Source organism: Aotus nancymaae, unplaced genomic scaffold (genome assembly GCF_030222135.1).
Source record: "Aotus nancymaae isolate 86718 unplaced genomic scaffold, 86718_ANA_hifiasm-v0.15.2.pri h1tg000029l, whole genome shotgun sequence".
NCBI lineage: Eukaryota > Metazoa > Chordata > Mammalia > Primates > Aotidae > Aotus > Aotus nancymaae.
The window spans coordinates 36,178,962-36,203,139 of NW_026988442.1; the positions used below are offsets into that span (position 1 = coordinate 36,178,962).

The 24,178-nt window shown below is 51.1% G+C and overlaps 1 protein-coding gene across 1 annotated transcript in view; it reads right to left on the reverse strand.

Moving 5' to 3' along the window:
• Window positions 1-12,745: 12,745 nt before the first annotated feature.
• BMP7 (bone morphogenetic protein 7) overlaps window positions 12,746-24,178 on the reverse strand; it is a 94,550-nt gene continuing 83,117 nt past the window's right edge. The window contains exons 5-7 of the mRNA XM_012467506.2: window positions 16,090-16,166; window positions 14,304-14,414; window positions 12,746-13,422 (exon numbers count right to left, since the gene is read on the reverse strand). Of these exons, the coding sequence (XP_012322929.1) occupies window positions 13,273-13,422; window positions 14,304-14,414; window positions 16,090-16,166 (338 nt within the window). The 3' untranslated portion in view covers window positions 12,746-13,272. The remainder of the gene's footprint in view (window positions 13,423-14,303; window positions 14,415-16,089; window positions 16,167-24,178) is intronic.

Here is a 24,178-nt window from a genome sequence, read left to right on the forward strand (position 1 = left end):
CATCACCTTGAGAGTAGAGGCAGATGAGAGACTTCTAGAAGATTTCCTGGACTCTGCCCTCTCCCAGAACCTGCTGGCCCTCAGCTTGTTCTCCACGTGTTGTGAAGAGTAGATGTATCAGTGCAGGGGGCGCAGAGCAGGATCTGTACACTGGGTTGGCTGTAGGCTGATGAATTGAATGCCAGTTAATTGTGGTGTCGGCTATGGTTTGAACGTGGTTTGCCCTTGCCAAAACTCATGTTGAAATTTGGCAGTATTGGGAGGTGGGTTCTAGTAGGAGGTGTTTAGGGCATGGGGGTGGGTCCCTTGTGACTAGATGAACGCCCTTCTTCAGAGGCGAGCGAGTTCTCAATCTGCAGGAAGGGATTCATTCCCATGAGAGCAGGTGGTTTAAAAGAGCCTGGCTTCCTTAGTCTCAGTCTCTGGCTTCCTCTCTCATCATGCGGTCTCTACACACACCTGCTCTCTTCCTCTTTCTGCCATGAGTGGAAGCAGCATGAGGCCCTCCCCAGATGCAGCTGCCCAGTCTTGAACCCTCCAACCACTAGAATCTTGAGCCAAATAAACCTCTATTCTTTAGAAATTACCCAGGCTCTTGTATTCTGTTGCAGCAACACATGTGGACTAAGACAGTCTTGCTGAGCTGAGGGTTGACTCGGGGTCTGCTCTTTCCTGCACGCCCCAGATCAGACAGCGGCCACCTACCACAGAGCAAGGGTAAGTCCCACTGACACAGAGTCGCTTGTGTTTCCTGAAGAATAACAAAATGAACATGGTAATAATAATAAGAGCAATAATAATGCCAGTCACTGCAGACTTTAATTATGTGCATATTATCATAATATCCTGAGCACATAATATTTATTTTTCTTTTAAATGTTCACAACAGCCCTATGAAGTAGGTGCTATAATTATATCCATTTTGCAGATGAGGAAACTGAGGCTCAGGGAGGCCAAATATCACAGGCAATGAGTGGGTGGATGTGGGAGCTAACCATCAAGGCACACATCAGAGGGTCCTTTTCTCCACCAGCCCCTCCTCTGCCACGCTGCCTTCCTGTCTGCCCTCCAGCAACTGCCTTGCACTGGGCTTTCCTTCATCTCTGTGTAAATTAATTTATTCTAACATGTGAGTGACTGCTAAGCTCAAGTCATCCTAAGGATATTTGCCTTTTTATTTTAAGTGCTAATTAATTCAAATGTGTACTTCATTAGTAGAATGTGGAGAAGCACCATCCAAATAAAAGGGCATCTCCTGATGCCATCCTTATGACATGGGGCGGACAGGGGTGCTGAGAAAGGTCAGCTGTCTCCTCCTTCCAGCTACTAACCTGGCTGCAGCAGAGACAGTGAGAACATCACCTCCAACCCTGCCCTTGGCCGTGAGTAAGCCCTCCCAGGTTTTTCCATGGTGGTTGTTAATCTTCAGCCCTAACGACCAGCCTGGTCTCTGCATTTCCAGGTCTTGTTTGGACTGGAACCATTTGAAATGCTGTCTTATAATTACAGAGGTTGCGCGGGCGGGGGCTGCGCTGCCAGGGGCCGTTGGACTTGCACGTCTCTGCTGCAGCCAGCAATTTCAGTAATGATAGTCATGCACACCGTTTATCTTTGGGGTTTCCAGAAATACAGGGACTTTTCCAGACACTCACGGGTGTCTGACGTGAGTGATTCCATCTGCATCGTTCTCTGAGGCTGCGTAGGTGTGCTTCCTGAATGAACTGGGGTCCTTGCAGGGGCTGTTTGGGGAACACTGAATGTGAACAGGTTGAGAAATCCTTTTTAGACCATATAGGGTAACTTCCTGACATTGCCATGGAATTTGTAAACTGTCATGGCTCTGGTGGAAGTGTCGTAAAGACAACCAGAGGTCATTCTCGTCACCATCTTGGTTTTGCTGGGTTTATGGCTGGCTCCTTTACTGTAACCTGTTTTATCAGCAAGGTCTGTATGACCTGTGCTGACCACCTAACTCGCCCTGTGACCTAGAATGCCTTAACCGTCTGGGAATGCAGCCCAGTAGGCTGCAGCCTCATTTTACCCAGCTCCTGTTTAAGATGGAGTTGCTCTGGTTCACATGCCTTTGACACTCCCAATGGCACAGCCAGCCTGGGAGCCATGGAGAGGGACCCACAAGAAATAACTTAAAAACTAAAACAAAAAGAAAATTGCTCAATACGTTACCTGATGTGTTTGTGCAGGGAAAAGTTTTAAGATACTTTTGGATAGTTGAGCAATTATAAACTCCAGGAAAAACGAAAGGTTGTGCAGGAAAGAAAATGATGCCATAAAATACTATATGGTATAGAGGTAAACAACATTTATATGACCATAATTATGTAAATATTAACAAAATACTCTGCCAAAAATTATGATCAGTATATCAAGTGCATGTGGGAGAAGTCCATGTAGGGAGGTGGCATAACATTTTCAGTCCTCATTTTTCATATGAGCAGTCAATAAATATCTCAGTCTCTTCAGGCTGCTTAATAGAAAACCACATCCTTGGTGATTTATGAAAATCACCAAGAAATTGACTGCTCACAGTTCTGGAGGCTGGGAAGTCCAAGATCAAAGCTCCGGCCAATTTGGTGTGTGGTGAAGGTCTACGTTCTGGCTCACAGAGAGGACCTTTTTGGTGTGTCCTCACATGGTAGATGGGGTGAGGCGTCTCACTCGAGCCTTTTGTAATAATAGCACTAATCTCATTCATGCCCTCATGCCTTAATCACTTCCCAAAGTGCCCCCACCTTTTAACTTTTTTTTTTTGAGACAGAGTCTCACTCTGTCATCCAGTGGTGCAATCTCGGCTTCTGTAACCTTCACCTCCCAGGTGCAAGCGATTCTCCTGCCTCAGCCTCCCAAGCAGCTGGGACTATAGGCACATACCACCACACCTGGCTAATTTTCATATTTTCAGTAGACAACCAGTACCCCAAAGTGATGGTATTAAAAAGGTGATGGATGGGCGTGGCAGCTCATGCCTGTAATCCCAGCACTTTGAGAGGCCTAAAACAGGCAAAACCAATCTACAGGGTGAGAATTCAGGGTAGTAATTACCCTTGCAGGGGAGGGGATGAAGGCTGGGGGGCACAAGAGCACCTCTGGGAACCGAGATGCTGTTTGCTCATCTCCCCCAGGTGCGGAGGGCTCACTTTGGAAGTATTCATTCTTACAATGTTGTGCCCTTTTGCATGGGTATCACATTTCAATAGGAAGTTAAAAATAAGTACAATCGCTTAAACAGGATCATGGTTTCCCTGTGAACCAGGGTTGTGGGAACTGGGTTAACGGTGACTTCCCTTGTTGCTCTGGTCTCAGCTGAAATGGCACCTTCTCAGAGGAGCCACCTCTGAAAACTCATCCCCAAGGCACCATGGCAATTGCCACTCCTCTGTAAATATCTGAGAAGGCTTGTTTCTCCTCAGTGGTACTTCCCTTGGGTGGGCTGTCTCGGCCCGTTTAGTTGTGTTTGAGGATGGTGTCTTCTCTGTCTCACCTCCCAGATAGCAAGCCCTGAGACTGGGGCCTTGTGTTTCTTGCGTCCTGCTGCATGATCGTTTCTAGAACAGTCCCTGGAGCAGAATAAGGAGCTAAGTGAGTACTTGTGAGTGTGGATGTTGAAAGGGCAGTCGCACATTGATCCACAGAACAGAGGCATGGAAAGGCACATGCCCAAGTCAGGTTCCAGGACTGAGCAAGCGCCTCGGAGGTCTGGAAGATGAGGCCATGGGGTAGGTGGATGAGGCTAGACCGTGGTGAGAGGCCCCGGGGCCTCAGGGGCATTTGAGACCCCAGCATGAGGGCAATAGGAGCTCACCAAAGTGTCTTCCTTCTGAAAACATATTTTTAATTTTTATATATTTTTTACTTTATATGTTTATATTTCATGTATAAACATTTTTCTGATTCTGTAAATACGTATTCATTGAAGTCTTAAAACCACAGAAAAATCATAAAGAAGGAAATAAACATCACTGATAATCCCGCCAACCTAATATAATCAATATTAACATTTCATGCTTTTTTCTTCCAACTTTTTTTTTTCTATGTAAAACCCAGCTTTGATCAAGGTCATGAATCCCCAGTGTTGAGGCAGGAGGAGATGCCATGCCAGGTGGATCCAAAGAGGCAGCTACACAGAGGACTGGACCGTGGCTGGGGTACTGCCAAAGAAGAGGCTGGGTCAGAGTCCAAGGAGTGGGCTGGGGGCAGTGAGGCTGGAGAAGAGCATCCATTTGGAATTCTCGATAGGGAGCTGATGGGATGGGATTGGGGTTGGAGTGAAGGAAGAAGCCAGGGACCAGTCTCAAAAGACTAGGAGATGGTGGTGCCCGGAACTTGGGGAGGGGAGAGGATGGCTGCAGCTTCATGCCTGTTGATGTCAAGGGCCAGCAGGACCCTGCATGAAGACATCCATGTGGCCAGTGGGGCAGCCTCTGTCGGCCAGGGCGAGGAGTGAGCGCTCATGATTCATTATAAAAGTGAGGATGCCTGCACGGCAGTTCCACATGGCTCCTCCTGCTGGGGCAGCTGGGAGTGAACACTGTGCTGCCTGAGGTTCAGCAAACCGGCGCGAAGGTTCCAGGGACCCGTCTCCTGAGGGGGCTTCTGCAGGGTGTCCGGGCAAGTGGAGGGGACCTGGCTGTATGTCTCCTGAGGGACTTGAGTGGGACAGAAAGGAGGCTAAACCACAATCACCCCAGAGCTTCTAGAGCCTAGATGGGTGCACACAGCGTGTCCCAGGGAACCACAAACATCAGGAAGGGAAAATTCTATTGCCACACAGCGTGTGGATTGTCAGCAGGGCTCAAGAAGAATAAGCAAGAATCGTTGTCATGGGCAGGAGTGATGGACAAGGAGAAGCACGTTGTCAGCTTTCTGTGTAGGTGGAAAATTTCAAACGGAAAGAGAAGTGAGTTTAACAAACACCAACATGCCCACCATCCAAAGCAACACCGGTTCACATTTGTTTCCGATTACCAGAAAGTGCTACTAAATGGTGAACACAGCTACAGCCCTATAAGATCGATGCCCTCATTTTCCAGGTGAGAATACTGAGGCTCAGAGAGCACAGCACCAGCCCAAGGTCCACCAGTGACAGTCCAGTCCTGATGGAGCTTCCTCTCACTTTCTGCTTGACCACAGGCACTTCCTTCCCTTCTCTCAGCCTCAGTTTCCCCATTTTGGAGTGGGGGATGTGTGAGTGCTGAACTGGATACTCTGCCAGGTCTCTGTGCAGCTCAGGTGGGCTGCCCTGAGTTTCCAGCTCTCTATCTAGCAGACAGAACGGTCTCTGTGGGCCGTGGCTAGACCACCCTGCAAAGAGTGTGGCCGTACCGGCTGCCTGCTGCTCTCGGATGCGGTCCCTTAACTGTGTCAGCCCAGCATGCTCTTGCCTCCCTGCCCAAAAGCCACTTAACAGTTGCACATGTGTGAAGGGCAGTAGGCACAGGGAAGGCAGTGGTGGTGGTGGTTGTGATGATGATGATGGTGATGGTGGTGGTGGCGGTAGTGATAGTGATGGTGATGTGATGGTGATAGTGGTGGTGGTGATGTTGATGGTGGTGTGGTGGTGGTGGTGGTGATGGTGATGGTGGTGGTGGTGGTGGTGATGGTGGTGGTGGTGATGGTGATGGTGGTGGTGATGATGGTGATGATAATAGTGGTGGTGATGCTAAGTGATGGTGATAGTGGTGTTGGTGATGGTGATGGTGGTGATGGTGGTGTGGTGGTGGTGGTGGTGATAATGGTGATGGTGGTGGTGATGATGGTGATGGTGATGGTGGTGGTGATGATAATGGTGATGATAGTGGTGGTGATGCTGATAAGCGATGGTGATAATGGTGTTGGTGATAATGAAGGTGGTGATGTTGATGGTGCTGTGGTGGTGGTGGTGATAATGATGATGGTGGTGTGGTGGCAGTAGTGATAGTGATGGTGGTGATGTTGATGGTGGTGTGGTGTGGTGGTGGTGGTGGTGATGGTGATGGTGGTGGTGGTAGTGGTGGTGGTGATGGTGGTGATGGTGGTGATGATGGTGATAGTGGTGATGGTGGTGGTAGGGATGATGGTGATAGTGATGATGGTGATGGCGGTGGTGGTGGTGGTGATGATGGTGATGGTAGTGGTGGTGGTGATGGTGATCATGATGATAGTGATAATGGTGATGGTGATGGTGTGATGATGACACTGATGATGGTGATAATGGTGATGATGATAGTGGTGGTGATAGGTGATGGTGATGTGATAGTGATAATGGTGATGGTGGTGGTAATGATGGTGATGGTGGTGGTGATGATAATGGTGATGATAGTGGTGGTGATGCTGATAAGTGATGGTGATAGTGTTGTTGGTGATAGTGAAGGTGGTGATATTGATGGTGGTGTGGTACTGGTAGTGGTGATAATGATGGTGAGAGTGGTGGTGATAGTGGTGGTTGTGGTGATGATGATTCTGGTGGTGATGGTGGTGGTAATGAAGGTAGTGTGGTGGTGATGATGGTGGTGTGGTGGTGGTGATGGTGCTGGTGGTACTGGTAATGGTGGTGGAGATGATAGTGGTGGTGGTGGTAGTGATGATGGTGATAATGATGATGGTGATGGTGGTGGTGATGGTGGAGATGGTTGGTGGTAGTGGTGGTGATGATGGTGATGATGGTGATGGTGGGTGTGATGACAGTGATGGTGATGGTGGTGATAATGGGGATGATGGTGGTGATAAGTGATGGTGATGTGATAGTGATAATGGTGATGGTGGTGGTACTGGTGGTGGTAATAATGGTGATGGTGATGATGATAGTGGTAATGGTGGTAGTGATAAGTGATGGTGATCTGATGGTGATGATGAAGGTGATGGTGATGGTGGTCGTGGTGGTAATAATGATGGTGATGATGGTGATGGTGGGTGTGAGGATGGCAGTGATGGTGATGTGGTGGTGGTAGTGATGATGGTGATGATAATAATGGTGGTGATGCTAAGTGATGGTGACAGTGGTGTTGGTGATGGTGATGGTGATAATGTTGATGGTGGTGTGGTGGTGGTGGTGATAATGATGATGGTGCTGGTGATAATGATGGTGGTGGTGGTGGTAATAATGACGGTGATGATGGTGGTGGTGGTGGTGGTGGTGATGATGGTTATGATAGGGGCAGTGATGCTAAGTAATGGTGACAGTGGTGTTGGTGATGGTGATGGTGGTAATGTTGATGGTGGTGTAGTGGTGGTGGTGATGATGAGCTTGACAGTGATGATGGGGACAGTGGTGGTGCTGGCAGTAGTAATGGTGAGGATGATTAAACACCATCCATGCTCACGGTGAACCAGGTACTCTTTCTTCAAAACTTTTTTTAAGTTACTAATTCTTTCCACTCACTCTTGCTGTCATCTTATGAAACAAACACTCTTCTAAGCACTGCGCATACTAACTCACTTCATTCTCACCATACTCCTATGAGGTTAAAAAGTATTATAAACCCCACTTTACATGTGAGAGGACCACAGCAGAGAGGTTGTCCCTTGCTCAAGGTCATACAGCCAGTTAGTAATAGAGCCAGCACATAAGCCAGGCAACAGTGCACGTGCTCAGTCCGGATGTCAGGCAGTCATCACAAACAGGGCTGCAGGGATCTGGGGCCCAGGACAACATGTGTGACTTGGTAAGGAAAGAGAAGGCTATAGAAATTGAGTATAGTCCCTTTTGTATTAAAATAACAACAAAACAGTGTTAAGTATGGATAGAAAAAATCTAGAAATAAGTATAGTAAACATTCAGTGGGAAGAGTAGGTCAGATTTAAGGGCAGTTTTTTAACCCTTTCCTGTGTGGTGTTCTTTGTTTTCAAATCTGGGACCAAGAATAATAAACGTGAACAAAAGAAGCATTCCGATGATGAACTGTGGGCAGCCAGAGAAATGCTTAGGGATGATACTGAAGGTGAACACCCTTCAATATCCCTGTCCCTGAAGCAGGGACAAGGAGGTCACAGCTGGGCTAGGCTGGGAGGAGGAGTTGCCGGGGCCCACTCTGGCTGAGGACGCTTCGGCAGAGGCAGCAGCAGGTCTGTGCACCGTGGCTTTAGTTGGGTATCACATACCAGGTGTTCCAGGCTCCACCGCCACCACCATGCCAGCACAATCAGACGTGGAGCCTGTCGGACTATTTATACCCCTTGGAATGTCAGCAGGCCAGCCAGGAGGCAGAGACCTTTGCAACGCATACAAGGCCCGCAGCTGCTGCCCCTCCTCGCCCAGGGCTTCCGTGAGGACCTGCTCAGTGTTATCAGTGCACCCACTCCACAGATAAGAAGCTATGCCTGGCCCCACTAATGGTATTATTTTAGGGACCACTCAGAGGACAGACCAGGATTGGGACCCGGGTCATCTGTCATCCCTTCCTTCATCGACACACTAAACGAGGGTCAGACAGAGACCAGCACTTGTTTGCAGGGCTGTGAACATCATCTTCTCCACAGACTGCCGGGAAAGGCATTTGCTCAGAGCAGCTATTTCTGTCCCACTCACAGCACCTCTGGGTGATCCGCCCACAGGTCAGGGGGACCTTGCAAGGTAGAAGGACAAAGACGTTGCTGCCTAACTCTTGGCGAGAGGGAATGTGTAAGATGGCTTATGTGAAAACCTCCCAAAACAGAGAGACTACAGGACTCTGTCAGGAAGGGTCAGAGCTCAAATGTGTAATTTCTCTGCTGGCTTTAGCATTCAAAACCATTTTTATTCAGCATTTCTATAATTTGTTTTTATTTATTTATTTATTTATTTATTTTTTGAGATGGAGTTTTGCTCTTGTTGCCCAGGCTGGAGTCCAATGGCACAATCTTGGCTTCCCACAACCTCTGCCTCCTGGGTTCAAGTGATTCTCTTGCCTCAGCCTCTAGAGTAGCTGGGATTACAAGCATACGCCAGCATATCCAGCTAATTTTGTGTGTGTGTGTGTGTGTGTGTGTGTGTCTGTGTAATTATTATTATTTTTTTAATAGAGACCGGATTTCTCCATGTTGGTCTGGCTGGTCTCGAACTCTCAACTACCCGCCTTGGCCTCCCAAAGTGCTGGATTACAGGCATGAGCCACTGCGCCCAGCCCAGCATTTCCATTTCTGTAATTTAATTGTGTTAGATATGCACCACCGAGGGTCAAGTACAAGGGTGTGGACCTCAGAGCATATTGTGGCTAAATCCATCTCCACCTTCACCCCCAGACACCCCCCGCCAACACACACACACACGCACGCACGTGCGTGCATATAAACTTTTCTTGGGAATTATTTAGTCTTACTCAGTGGCTTGCTTGTGGCATTAAACAATGATGTGAGTTTGAGCAAACATGCATCTAAGGTCAGATTCATCACACTTATTTCCTTCCTAAAGCCACTTCCTTTTCTAGAACAACAACAACAAAGCAGAGGAAGCAGCTCCAGGGTTTGGGATGAAGATCCTCAGGTAAGGTCACTGCTCTGTCGCGGAGGGGGCGTGCTCCCGGGCACACCTGAGAATGCTGTTCACTGATGACCCCAAGTTGCTGCCCAGCACTACCAAAGGGGCCAATCAGATGAAGCCCACCCATGAGCCCCTGACTCTAACCTTGATCTGAAAGTAGGAGGCCCAGAAGACCAGGGTTAAGGCCCTCCCCAGGGTCACTCAGCTGTGAGGGCAGAGACTATGTGTTCTGATTTCCAGCCTGTTGGTTTCCACAATGACATTTATTCATCAAAACACATCAAGTAAGCTCTGCTGTGTGCCAAGCCCTGTGCTGCGAACTGGGGACGCGCAGTGACCCAAACAGACAAAGTTGCTGCTCTCCAGCAACGGAGACAAGACAAGCTGCCTTCTGTAAGGCATTCCATCGTCAGATGACAATCAGCATGAAGGGGAGAGAGCAAGTGACACGGGAAAAGAGAAGGTTTGTCCTTTCCAAAGTGCCCAGCTCTGCAAGGCTAGCTTCTCCTTTCCTGCTCTTAATAGGGACATGAATGCACATAAACAGGTGTCTACAATGTTAAAAACAGCAACTGACATTCACCCTTTTGTAAGAGAGGCAATAGGGAGCAGTGGAGACTGGCCATCAGCTGTCCCTCAACGGCCACCCAGAGTAGCCACATGTGCGTGGGGCCCAGCGTGGCCAGGCCTCCAGATTCTCAGGAGAAGCCAGATTTGGGGAATTTTTATTCACCCTCATCTTCTGATATTCAAAAATATGTTGGCAATGAATTCACGTTTTGAGAAATAGATAAACACCACGCAGAGGGAGTAAGGCCCGTCTGCAGGCCACATCTGGACCTCCAGTTTGTGGCTGTGGTCTTCAGCCTGGAAAACAGAACAAAAGCGAAACTGCTCGCCAGGACAATGGCAGGAGGGTTTGGAAATCGCCAGGGCTGGGACTCGTTAGGAGCAGCAGCTTTGTTTTAGGCAACAGGGGAAGAATGGGAGGCCTGTCCAAGTATCAGGCTGGGATTCCAACAACAGCCATCAGGTGACCCGAGCGTGCACTTCAAAGTGGAAAGGCGTCCAAAACCCTTCTCCACACTACACGGCCGAGTGCTGTTCCATGCTTGGCGAGGTACTGGGCCCTGGCTGCCTTTGCCAGGCCTGCTAGGGGCCGTCCACGTCCACAGCCGCACTCCAGCAGCTGCCCCAGCCATTTGCACTGGACAGTGTCAGCTCTGGGGCTGGCACCGCTTTAAAGTTTTGGGTGTGCACCTCCTGCCCTTTTTCGCTCTGTGGTGCCTCTATTTTATTGGGATGACTAAATCTTTCAACTATGTTAGCAGTAAACACAGCTAATTTACCCCCTGCCTCTTTGAAACAGCTGCTGACAGCTGCACTGTAATTCAATCAAGGATCTTTGTAGTCGAGCCTACCAAATTCACATATGTTGCTTGGTTCCATCTCTCCTGCCCAGAGCCCCACACAGCTGCACCAAATATTGACGCGCGCCCGTTTACCCCCAAGGCCTGGATGATAAACAGCGTGTTCATGGTGGTAGTGAAGGCAGGGAGCTCTTAGCAGTCAGAGAGAACCTCAGTGTCCAGGAACCGAGAGAAAAAAAACACCACACAGAGATACACAGGCCAAAGAACCAGAACCAAACTTCTTTAACCCTTTTTATTTTGTGTATTTATACAGAATTCTCACTACAGACTGCTAACGCAACAGCCATGGGTACATTGGTCCAACCATTAATAAATAGTCTTAAATAAGAAAACAGACAGGTTGAAGGAAAGCAAGCTCATCGTCCTGAACGAGGGATTAGGTGGGGCTTCAGAAGAGCTTCGGATGGAAATAAATAATCTCTTTGCTTTATGACAACTATTTACAGGTTAAAATGTACAAATGATGCTAACCAGAGGCTGGTTGGGTCAGTACGCGGTGAGAAAACTTGCACCCAGAGGGATCCCACAACAAGCCCCAGCTCTGCCACCAAATGAAACCAAACAACAAAAAACACTCCTCCCAGGGACTAGACAGAGTGGAGGCTGCAGCCCAAGCTACTGAAGAAGAAAAACAGAAAAAAACGGAGCCCCGGTGTGTCCAGGAACCATCTGAGTCAAGACGGAGAAGCAGTCCCCCGCAGGACTGGGTTCCACATGGCCACAGTCTCGGTTGTGTTTTTTATAGATGCAGAAAATGTTCACAGACAGTGCAGCCCTCCCCGAGGCCTCGTGTTTGTGGCCGGAGGCTAGGTTCGTACTATGTATGGGACCCACCAGCCAAGGCAGGGCAGGCTTATACCAAGAGCCACATCAGAAGTGCCACCTCCAAATCAGGACACTTGGTCAGGATGTCACCTCCACCAAGGCCTCTGTTTGCAATGTGAGTCCAGCCCGTCCTGCACCCATCAGACTTCCTATAATGCCATCACTGCCTTACTTCAAGGAGCAAATTTGTTTGCAGAAACTTCTGATCAGGGTCTGCAAATGAAGAGACAGCCACCAATGCCCTGGGCTGGACCCAGCCTTGGAATGCCACTGAAGACAAAGACCAGAGGGTCCTCTGGGAGGACGTAGAGTGCCCCTGCTCACCCCACTCCCACGGGGAACTAGGCTTCCTTGGTGCTTCTTCTTTTTATTTTTTTCTTTTGAGATGGAGTCTCGCTTTGTCACCCAAGCTGGAGTGCAGTGGAGCGATCTCGGCTCGCTGCCACCTCCGCTTCTCAGGTTCAAGCGATTCTCCTGCCTCAGCTTCCCAAGTGGCTGGGATTATAGGCACACACCACCATGCCCAGCTAATTTTTGTCTTTTTAGTAGAGACAGGGTTTCACCACATTGGCCAGGCTGGTCTTGAACTCCTGACCTCAAGTGATCCACCTGCCTCGGCCTCCCAAAGTGCTGGGATGACAGGTGTGAGCCACCACGCCCGGCCCATTGGTGCTGCTTAACAACAGGGTCAAGTTGCAAATTCCATCCTACTTGCTGTCCTTGTCCCCTCTGCAATTTCACATGGATTTCCTACCACTGGGGTGAGCGGAAAAGCCACTCCCAAATGTCTGCAGGTGTTTCACAGCTAGTTTCATTTCTGCTACTGCAAATCCAGCTGAACAACAGAACATATTTTTCCTCCAAAGGTCAACACGCCGCCCTCCTCCGAGCAGACATTTGCTCTTTCCCCTCCCACTAGATCTTGGATTTGGGCAGACCTTGGTAAACATTGGGCCTCTGCAAGCCTCAGAATGAAACCTGAAGGGAATGGAGAGGGACCCCCTGCTCCCGACATGACACAGCTTCTGTTGATGCATCAGAATAAACCAAAACATGGGGATAAATTGTTTAGGAAAATATATCTGTAACATCCTAACCATTTTCATTCATTCGTTTTATTGTGACATTTATTACAGGAATTTCTGGGTCAATTTTCCTTTCGCACAGACACCAATGTGCCCACCCTTTGCCACGCCCCCTTCCTCCCACAGCTGGGTGGCCTGGCCGGCGGGCACTCATAATTACCTCTGTAAACAAGTCCGTGCATGGCTGAGACTTCCCAGCCAATGACCTGGCCCGGCCATTTCTCTTTGTGCATTTTTTTCTTTTCCTGCTAGGTTTTGCCTGAACAGCTTGTAGGATCTTGTTCACTGGATGCTGCCACCGACGAACTGATCAGAAGCCATGTGCTGCTCACATTTCTTAACACTCTTACACCTTTAAAGTTGGGTACAGGGAGGGGAAGGTCTCACAAAAGGCAGTTGGTCTGCTGGTTCCCGGCCGAGGTGAGCAAGGGAGGATCCAGAAAAACTTGGCCCCAAAGGGTCTGACTTCCCGGAGGGGCTAGTGGCAGCCACAGGCCCGGACCACCATGTTTCTGTATTTCTTCAGGATGACGTTGGAGCTGTCGTCGAAGTACAGGACGGAGATGGCATTGAGCTGTGTGGGCGCACAGCAGGGCTTGGGCACCGTTTCTGGGTTGATGAAGTGGACCTGAAACATACACCAAAACATGGCCAGTGAGAGAGGGCTTTGGAAAATCAATGCTAAAAAAAAAACACAAAAGGTTCAAAAGGAAGAACCAAATGAAAGGAATAGATGCGATTTTTCTCCAGGATTTAACACAGAGGACAGGGACAAGAAAAGAAGGAGGCAGATTACTGAATGAAAGGAGGGGGTGGTTCTGGTAGTGAGCTCTCTGTCACCAGAAGCATTCAAGGCAGGGTGAATGATCAGTTGGCAGGAAAGGTTCAGATGATGTTCATGGCAGGGAGCTACATAACCAAGGTCCCTGAACCTTGGATTCTAAGCCAAAGAACAGAATCCCTAGCTCTTATCACTATGGTTGCTGTTGGCAGAGCAGGAATCACATCTACTGAGTGTCGCCATGTGCTGGGCACCTGAATCTCATTATCACATGGAATCTTCCCAGTGGCCCCACTGAAATTTAACTTGAAATAGCCCCATGGGTCCCCACCCATCTCTCCATCCCATTATCCTGCTGGCCAGCTTCTGATCACTCTGCCCCTCGCTGAAATTTCTCATCTGTTTACCCGTTTCCTCTGCTGGAAAATGAAGCAGGGCCCAATACCAGTGCCCGCAACACTACAAGCATCCTCAAAGGCGTCCATAAAACTTCTAGTTACTTTTAAAATTAGAAGAAATAAATGAACTTCAGGGTCAAAGCTTTTTATACCAAACCAGTCATAAAATACAATTTTTGATTTTTTTTTTAATGGGGCAAGGGGTCATGAACGTCATGACATGGCAAAGAGCTGACATCTATTCAGGCCCCAGCTTGGAGGCAGCAGGATCTGTGGCCCCACAGCCCACCTGGCCCAGGTGACCACACCCCAAGACGGCGTGACACCCACCAGCGTCTGCACGATGGCGTGGTTGGTGGCATTCATGTAGGAGTTCAGAGGGAAGGCGCACTCCCCCTCACAGTAGTAGGCGGCATAGCCTTCAGGTGCGATGATCCAGTCCTGAGGAGGAGAAGAGAGTGTGGGAAAACATGCAGAAAGCCTGAGCCACTGCGTCCCGACCGCCATGTAGCCAGAAGCCACCATGCCAGGCTCTCGACCTGAGGTCAAAGGCTCAGACCATGTTTCCTGAACAGCAGGGGCCCAGCAGGGGAAGGAAAAATGGGTGGCCTTGCATGTTCCCAAAAGAAAGGAAAGAAAGACCAGTGCGATGGCCCAAGCCTATAGTGCAAGCTACTTGGGAGACTGAGTGGGAGGATCGAAGCTGCAGTGAGTTATGATCGCACCACTGCACCCCAGCCTGGGTGACAGAGCAACACTCCATTTCCAAAACAAAACCTAAAAATGAGGAAAGCCCCACGGGTCTGGGCCGATCTAAGATGGCCATCCATGGCTGTGTCTCCTGGACAGAAGACAGCACAGCAAGGGGCCTTTGTGTTAGGCGATCATCGGCTCCACCCCCACTAGGTGGCCACACGCTGGCAGTTTACCTTAAACAAGCCTCCATGCCTTGGTACGGCCACCTGCCAGAGAGGCTAATAACTCACCATGGCATCACTCATGCTGGCTCAGAGTGAGAATTCAGTGACAGTGTAGACAGGTATGTACACTGCTCAGTAAGGGATCCGTGCGCCACACTTGCCTCTAGGGTCTGGGTGGCACAGAAATGTTGCCCACCATAATCAATAATCAATACAATATACCCCTCAGTGATCAATACACTCCTCAGTGATGCTTAAGCACATGGAATCTTCCAGCGGATGCCCCTGGAGTTTGGGTTCCATCCCAGCAGGGGGTGGATGTGGTCATCAGTCGCAAGGGCAGGCTCATGGGAGGGCTCGGAGCTGGCTGTGTGTGTGCACGCCCTCAGTGTGTCTGGGCATAATCCCAGGGAAGATGCCAGACTCTCCCACTGAACTACAAGCTTCCCTAGGGCAGAACACCACCAGTTGCCCTGATGACCTCATGACAATACCCTCTCCAGGGATATTTGAGCCCCACGGGGCAGACACATTGCAACGTTCATCGCTGCACCTCTAATCCAGCACCCAGAACAGGGTCCAGAACGCTGCAGGTGCTGCATGATTTCTGAATGAGAATCACACGAGAGCTCACGGCAGCCACGTGGTAGATTCACTCACTCCTCTCCTAGGATTCATCCCCTGCCCTCTGCCTCATTCCATGCAAATGGCTCCAGAGGGGGCAGCCATGTTCCAGTAACATGACCCCGCCTCTAAAACATGATTGGTTCAGGAACAAGCGCCCGTACCAAGCTGCACAGATCCATCCCTCCCCTGGGAATGGGAATGGGGTAGGTGGGGACAGAGGGCAGAGCGTGAGATGGCTCCACAGGCATCTGGATTCAAACACATGGCCCCACATCATCTTGAGAAGCAGCCAGCCAAGGGATGGGAATGAGGTGCACGCAGAGAATGGGGTTCAGAGTCCAAAGGGTTTGGGTTCCTGGTTCAAGTTCAAGTCTCAACCACATTTCTGCTCTTGGATTTCATGAGGCCTCCCTGCATCCTTAGCCCAAGTCCCCTTCCCTGGCAAGGCCATTTGATACAGGAGTCTTAACTGGCATAGATGAGAAACAGGACCGAGCACAGACCCGCTGCCTCGGGGGAGGCCCACGCCAGAGGCCCCACACCCAGGACAGACCCAGCCAGCCTCTTACCTGCCAGCCCAGGTCGCGGAAGCTGACATACAGCTCGTGTTTCTTACAGGCCTGCTTCTGGTCACTGCTGCTGTTCTCTGCATTGACAAGGAAGTGAAGAAGCAGAGCCAAGGGAGGAGAAAGAAACACACACGCATCAACGTTCCTTCCATCTTAGGCGGTGATGTGAACAGCAGCCAAGCACATTTCCTGATCCAAAAGCCAGTTCAAGGGTCTAACTGCCTTAAAACTCACTTCCACCCCCAGCAAAGGCCCTACCTAGTAAGGGAGGTGCCAAAGTCTCCATCCCTCTCTTATGCAGTCTTATCCCATAATACTTTCTGGATCCTTCTGTGGACACTGGTTTCTTTTATGCACGTGTGTTGTTTAAATGCTGACATCTGCCTGGATTCCATAAGAGAATCAAGCCCCATCCACCTCCCACAATGCCGTGCTCAAAGAGATCTGCTTATGAATGACCTGGACTTGTGAGACCCAACACCCTCATCCCTCTGCAGGGCAAGAGGATGCGGGGACCGGGCCTGGGACAAGCCCCCTCATCACCAGCAGCAAGAAGAAATGAGACGGCAGAGTCAAAACCTGATGACCTTTCAGAAAAAAACACTCCTGAGGTCTCTCACACTGGGGTTTTCCAGAACTATGTAAGTTTGTAAGCATTTGGGTCAGGGCCTGAGCACTTGTAAACACTGCAGAAGTTTCTGTCTGTCTGTCTCTCTCTCTCACACTGCAATCTTCCTTCCACCCCACAGCAGAGGACTGCTTTTTTCTTAGCCATGACCTGTCTTTCCTCCACCTACAACTTCCCAGTGGCTTTGTCATACTCAGAGCAGGGCCCAGGCTGTGCCCGCAGCCCACAGGGCCCAGTGTGCTCTGACTCCTGATTGGCTAAACACCAAGCTCACTCCTGCTGCGGGGCCTTTGCACGTGCCGTCCCCTCCCCCTGCAATGTCCCTTCCCGCAGTCTTTGTTGTGTCTGGCTCAAGCCTTGGCTCCAATATCACCTCCTCAAAGAGGCTCTGTCAAGTCACTGTTGGACCCCCAAAGCGAAGCTCCTCAGTGCACACCTGCCCAGGAGCAGGAAGTGGTTCAGGAAAGGGCAAGTGACCCAAGGCAAACCGAGGGGCATCGGGACTTTTGGAAAATGTTTCCCCGTTCCTAAGAAAGAGCCATGGGGAGACACTCAATCTTCCCTCCTACTGCCCCGGAGCAAAAAGTAATGAACCCCCCCACTGTCCCCACAGCCAGCTGCAGCTGTGGCCTTGAGAGGAAGCAGCGCTGAGGACGGTGGGGCATGGGCAGGAGCTGCGCTTGGAAGACACTGTTGAGCTCCTGGATCAACCAACCCTAACGTCGACCCAACCTCGGCTCTGCGGGCCGATGAATTTTCTACTGGTTACAGTGCATTTGACTTGAGTTTCTGGTATCTGCAGCCAACCCATCAACCCGTCCCAACTGGCCGACCTGTGAAGGCTCAAACCATGTAGGAAATGGCGGTCACCTTGAGCCCAGGTGTTGCCCTTAGAGGTATAGACGGCAGAGCACAGGCAGCCTCTGAGTGGAGCCTAACACGTGTCAGGACCAGGTCATGGGGACCAGGTCAGGGGTCACGGGGACTGCTTCAGCTCCGGAGTCAAACTCCGGCTCTCCTAGATCTTAGGCTCCTGGTTTGCAAAATGAAGAGTACTCCTGTACCTCCTGGGGTAGCCTTGAGTGTTCAAGTCAGTTTAGTTTTTAATTACTCTTCTTCTAGCCTTCCTGTTAGGGAAATTTAAAGCTACACACGTACTCCATTCATACACACACACTTGTTCACTGTTTGGATGCATGGCTGTTTCCTCCACACCCGCTGAAAGCCATTAGGGTCTATGTCAAAGAGGGGAACGTCACTCAATTTTTGGCTTTTTCTGATTCAGGAGAATTCTATCTGCATGGCTTCTAAGATAATGAGAAATGGTAAGACAAAAAGAACGTTACTGAACTCCCTTCCCTAAGCCTCACTTTCTTCATCTGTAAAATGGGTGGGACAGGAGCGGTGCTGTAAGCTAGCCTCCTGTGGACCATACACCACAAATTAGGACGCCTCCTCAGACACAGGCTGGACATTCTGATGGTCCCGGAAACTCTCAGTGTGCAGCTGCCTTAGCTACCCCATGGCTGAGAACAATTCTGGAATGAAATGGGAGAGAGGCTGTGAGCGAGAGTGGAAAGCAGAAAGGAGAAAGAAGGGGGTTAAGGAGAGACAGAGGCAGGAGGCGGAAGAACAGCACGGAGAGCACAGGAGGTAGGAACCGGACTCCAGGTCAGGTCGGACAGGAGCAGCACTCTCCCTGCTGGGGACTGAAACGCGGGCTACTTTTGTTTTCATTAGCAATTTTTTTTTGTTTTTGAGTCAGAGTCTCTCTCTGTCACCCAGGCTGGAGTACAGTGGTGCGATCTCAGCTCAGCGCAACCTCCACCTCCCATGTTCGAACAATTCTCCTGCCTCGGACTCCTGAGTATCTGGGACTATGGACACTCACCATGACACCTGGCTAATTTTTAGTAGAGACGGGGTCTCACCATGTTGGCCAGGCTGGTCACGAACTTCTGACCTCTAGTAATCTGCCCATCTTGGCCTCCCAAAGTGCCGTTTTTGATATATCTATTTATATAGATATAGAATTTATCTATAGTTCAGAAAAGCAACGTGGAAAGATATGCACACCAATGAGAACATTACGTTTAATTGATTATAACCAAATCAGAGGTGTGTTTTGCCCTGGTCCTGAGGAGACACTCGAGACTCGTGAAGTGACCTCCGTGAAGGCTGGGTGGGGCCGGGGGCCTCCAGGCTGTGGGGTGGGAACGCTTGCCCCTGCGTGCCCTGCCCTTGCAGCCTGCATGCCCGGTGTAGTCATTCATTCACTCAATCATTGCTATGGGCTGCTTCCTGGTGTGCAGGCATGAGATGAGTCCCAGGTGTGAAGACAGCAAAGCCCTGCCACTCAGGGGCTTTTCCAGAAAGAGAGGCGGGTCATAGGTAAGTGAGTGCACATGACTTACATGGAGATGAGGGCTACAGAGGAAAACAAGGCAGGAGAGGCTGTAGTGGGCATGCTGCCAGGGGTGCCAGCAGGCACTCTTCTGGGGAGGTGACAACACGGGCAAGAACCAAAAGGAAGTGAGAGAGGAGGGTGGGGAGGCATCTAAAGACGAAGCATTCCTGGATGAGGATGAGGATGCTGAGCAGTGGGGCGAAGCGCCCTCCGTGCCTGAGGATGCTGGGGTAGCATCGCACAGAGGATCAGAGCCAGCCCCAAGGCTCAATGCTATAATGGGGTGCTCAGAGAGGATGGAGGCAGCCGAGGCAGCCCAGAGGCCCCTGGTCCCCACCCTCAGTAGGGGAGCAGCAGGACTGGGAGAGAGAGAACCAGCTCCAGGGCAGCAGGGACCTCCCCAGGGCCAAGGTGTCCTCAACACGAGAAGGTCAAGGTCAAGGAACCATCAGGGAAGAGTCCAAACAGCTGGATTATACCAATAGCTGGACCATACAGTCTGCCCTCCAGAACACACAGATGCCAAGCAGAAACCTAAGATGGCCTTCAAGGCTGTGGCAATGCCCACGGACACAGGTAGCAAAGTCCCTCCACCAGCCTCCTCCCTCTTCCCTATGGGGAGGCAGAAGGCAGGGCAGAGGAGGAACATCCCTTCAGCTCAGGGATGGCAGATAAAGCTGCTAGCTCAGGCCAGGGACACTGCTGACTCCTTGGTGTCCTGAGTCAAGGAGGATTCTGGAGCTGTGTGTGGGCTCCATCAGAAGGAAGTGCCGTGATCTATTAGCAATGTCTGTCATGAGCACAGGAGGGGCAAGGAGTGGCCTGAGTGCTACTTTCCCCAACCCTGTCTTAAAGCCGCAACATTTGGCATAACGTTCCAACCCAAAGCCAAACAGACCAAGGCCGAGCACAAGCCGGTTGTGGTGTGCGAGTGAGAGTGAGGCATGAGCGCCGGCCCCGCCACCAGGGACCCCAGACCCTGCAGGCACTTCCAGGGCTCTTTGGATCATGGCTGCCCCAGCAGAAAGTGGCCGGAGTGCCTGTATATCCCCAGGACTTCTTATTAGCAGGAAAGCAAGGAAAGGAAACAGAGGAGAGACTCCCAGCTCCCTATTCTTCCAAGCCTGCCCACCCACCCCAAGCAACAGAATGCCAGTGAGCAGGAGACAGCCCGGACGCCAGCACCACGGCTCCATCCACCTCCACAAACCTCTGCCTGGGCCGCAAACAAGTCAGGACTGGCACTCAGGCTCAGCTCCCTCCCCACGGGTCATCTGGTAAAGGCGGCTGCTTACCAGGGAGCTGGGTCCAAACATGGGTAGGGGAGAAGGAAGTGCAGGGACCCAATTTCTCAACCCCAAACTGCACCATCTGAAGAGCACGTGAAGGCTCAGGGGAGGGGGCTGGCGGGCAGGAAAGCGAGCTCCACGTGGGGTGGTGTGCCAGAGCATGTGCCCACGCCCCAGCTCACACGGCCGCCGAGAGATTCAACTTGTGTGGCCCCACGAAAGGGCTCCAGCCCATCACAGGAGCAGATGAACGATTCAAAGCGACAGGCACACACGTACACACACACGTACACACTCACACTCACACTCAAGGACTCTGGCATAAGCCTAGGGTGGGGCTGGGCCTCAGGATTTTTTTTTTTTAAGTTAACTTCCAGACAGGGTTTAGAAGAACTTCAAACAGGGCCACGAGCAATCTGCCGGAAGAAGGCAGGTTCCCAGCAATGGCTTTCTGCCACGGGACACAGTGACAGCCCGTCCTGGGGGCTGTGTAAGTGGAGACTTGGTGGGGCTTTGATGAGGAGGAGGTGGGGAAAATCAGATTGAATTCTAAGCCTGCGAAGCCTACTTCCTCTCCCCCTCATTACCCAGTGTGCCCGATGGAGCTTCTAGACAGAAGTCTTTGCTGGGATGGAGTTTGCCTGCACTTCCTGCCTGGATGATCTGTAAGAGCCTCTAGGGGTCTCCGGGCTCCAGGCACCCCCTTGGCACCCACCCTGCTCCTCTTCTTTCTTACAGCAGCCAGAATGACCTTATCACCCGCACCCCACACCACAGCTTGAATCTCTGCAGACTTCTGAACACACTTGGCCTGAAGTTCAAACTCAAGATGTGGCTCCCAAGAGAATGCCTGACCCGCGTACCCTCACTCTCCTCCCCTGCTTCAGCCCCCATGGCCAGTCCTCCCCACTCTCCAAAGCTGCCAGGAAACCTCACAGCACAGGCCTCTACCCCTGTAGGTCCCACAGCCCAGAGCATCCTCTCCGGACCAGCCTGGCCCCCAGGCACCCACTGTGCCCAGAGCTCTCAGCTCACTCACCACAAAGTCTTGTCTGCACCCCTCAGGATGGGCTGGGTTCCCCGGGCACCACCCTGACTCTGGGCCTGACATAGTACGGATGTGAATGGCAACCCTCTCCTTCCTGTCCGAAATTAACACCCCCAAGGACAGACTTTGTGTGTGTGTTCACCATTAGACCCCAGCCTTCGAGCGTCCAGCAGAAAAGAGGCTTCAAATATAAAGGAATTTGGATGGTTTTTGATTTGGGAGATCACAGACCCCTTCAGAACCCTGGGAAAATGGATCCACTTGCCAGAAAAGAAACCACACAGAATCCCACACACTCGGGGCCGCACAGACCCACTGGGGTCCATCTGGGGGCCCCAGGGGACCCACCAGGGGTCAGGAAGCCTTGTCTCCAAAAGGCCACCACCCAGCTGACCTGCCTTCTCCCTTGAAAAGTAAAATGAACACAAATTTCAAGCTAGGCTAGGTGAGGAGGAAGAAGCAGCTATTGGCACCAGAGGGTTAATTTGGGGGTGGGGCTGCTGCTGTCCCTCACCAGGACATTTCTCAGTAGCCCCCTGCTCCCTCCGGATGCTTCCTGAGTCCAAGCACAGGCCCCAGAGCTGAAAGCAGCTCAGAGCTCCCTGCATCGCCAGCAGTTTGCACCTCAGACCTTTTTCTGCCTTTGGTCAACCTGGACCCAAGAAGGCTACAACTCCTGAGCCGGCCCCGGACGGTGGTGGCCCCGCTCCTTAGCAGGGTGAGAGAAGCACTGAGGAGGCCGGGAGCAGTAGCTCACGCCTGTAACCTCAGCACTTTGGGAGGCCAAGGTGGGAGGATAGCTTGAGCCCGAGAGTTTGAGACCAGACTAGGCAATAAAGGGAGACCCTGTCTCTACTAAAAATAGCCAGGTGTGGTGGCCGTGCATCTGTAGTCCCAGCTACCTGGGAGGCTCAGGCGGGAGGACGGCTTGAGCTCAGGAGGTCAAGACTGCAGTAAGCCATGTTCACACCACTGCACTCCAGCCTGGGCAACAGAGTGAGACCCTGTCTCAAAAAAAAAAAAAAAAAAAAAAGGAAAAGAAAATCACTTTGCCAACAAAGATGTATTCTTTCCTATCACTGCTTTGACAAATTACCACGCACTGTGGCTCAAAACAACACAACCGAATTATAGCTCTGCGGCTCTGAAGTCCAACACGTCTCAGCAGGTAAGTGCGAGTGTCGGCAGGACGGGCTCCTTCTGGGGCTCTAGGGCAGGATCCCTTCCTTGCCTTGTGCAGCTTCCCAGGGCTGGCGGCCCTGCTTATCTCTCCCTCCCTGTCCTCTGTGCTCACATGGGTCCAACCACAGCTCGCAAGGCTCTCTCCTGTAGGGACTGATGGGACTGTCCACTACACAGAGCCCACATATTGGAAGGTCAGCTGATTAGCACCTGTGATTCCATGGGCAGTCTTAACTCCCCTTTGCCTTGGAGGGTGACACATTCACTGGTTCCAGGAATTAAGACACTGGCATCGTAGAGGCTGTTGCCCTGCTCATTGCAACTGGTTTCCCAAGGAGCCAGAGAAATGGCACCCCCGGGCAGCAGCTCCCCTGTCCGGCGGGATGGGACTGGGGATGGGAGCAAACTGGGCTCCTTGGATCTGGGGTGTGTCACCCCTCCAGCCCACTGGAAAATGGTTTGTTGTCAGGTTCATTGATTCGACGCTTTGGTTTTAGTCTGGGAGGAGTCCAGTTGCATCTTCTGGCAGACCTGGCACTGCATGTGCAGGAGGTATAAGCCAGGCGAGGGGTGTGGGAGGGCTGTCCACACACGCCCACGGTGCCAGCAGGGCTGCTCCAGGTCAGCCCACCCCCAAAGCCCAGAACCAGAACACACCTTCTTGAGATCCCAGCAGCCCCAGGCCACAAGAAGCTGTCAATATCAGTTCCCCAATCAGCTTATGGGGAAAGGGATTCATCCCAGCCACAGCCCCAGTGCCTGGGACAAAGCCAGGCTCATGTGGAGGCTCGACAAACGCCTGGAGAATTGTCAGGAAGCACTTGATGGGGTTGCTGGGGACACTAAAGCTCATCCTGGCCAGGCAGATGGCCCCAGCTAAGCCCAACAGGGAAGAGTGCCTGGGGCAAGGGACCATCCAGACCCCAGGGACCCAATCCCAGGGCTGCCACTTACCTACACTGTGTCCTTAGACAAACGACTTACCCTCTTGGAGCCTCAGTTTTCCCCTCTGTGAAGTGGGAGGCCATCTACCCCAGAACCTCAAGAACCACACAATATGATGGCCTAAAAGAGGTCTGCTCTAGAGGAGCTGCGTGGGGCAGTCCCTGAAGTCTCCTTTGTACAATCCGTTTGCTTTACTTATGTTTACTGTTAAGATTTGAATTGCTTGCAACGAAAATGTTCTTTAATTAAAAAAAAAAACATATAGTAAAGAAACATTTCAAACAAATTGAAAAGTATCCCAAATCATAAATATTTTTAAAACCTACCACCTGCCAGGGAGCAGTGCCTCATGCCTGTAATCCCAGCATTTTGGGAGGCTGAGGCAGATGGATCACTTGAGGTCAGGAGACCGAGGCAGGTGGATCACTTGAGGTCAGGAGGCCGAGGTAGGTGGATCACTTGAGGTCAGGAGTTCGAGACCAGCCTGGCCAATATGGTGAAACCTTCTTCTCAACTAAAAATACAAAAATTAGCTGGACGCAGTGGTGCACACCTGTAGTCCCAGCTACTCAGGAGGTTGAGACTGGAGA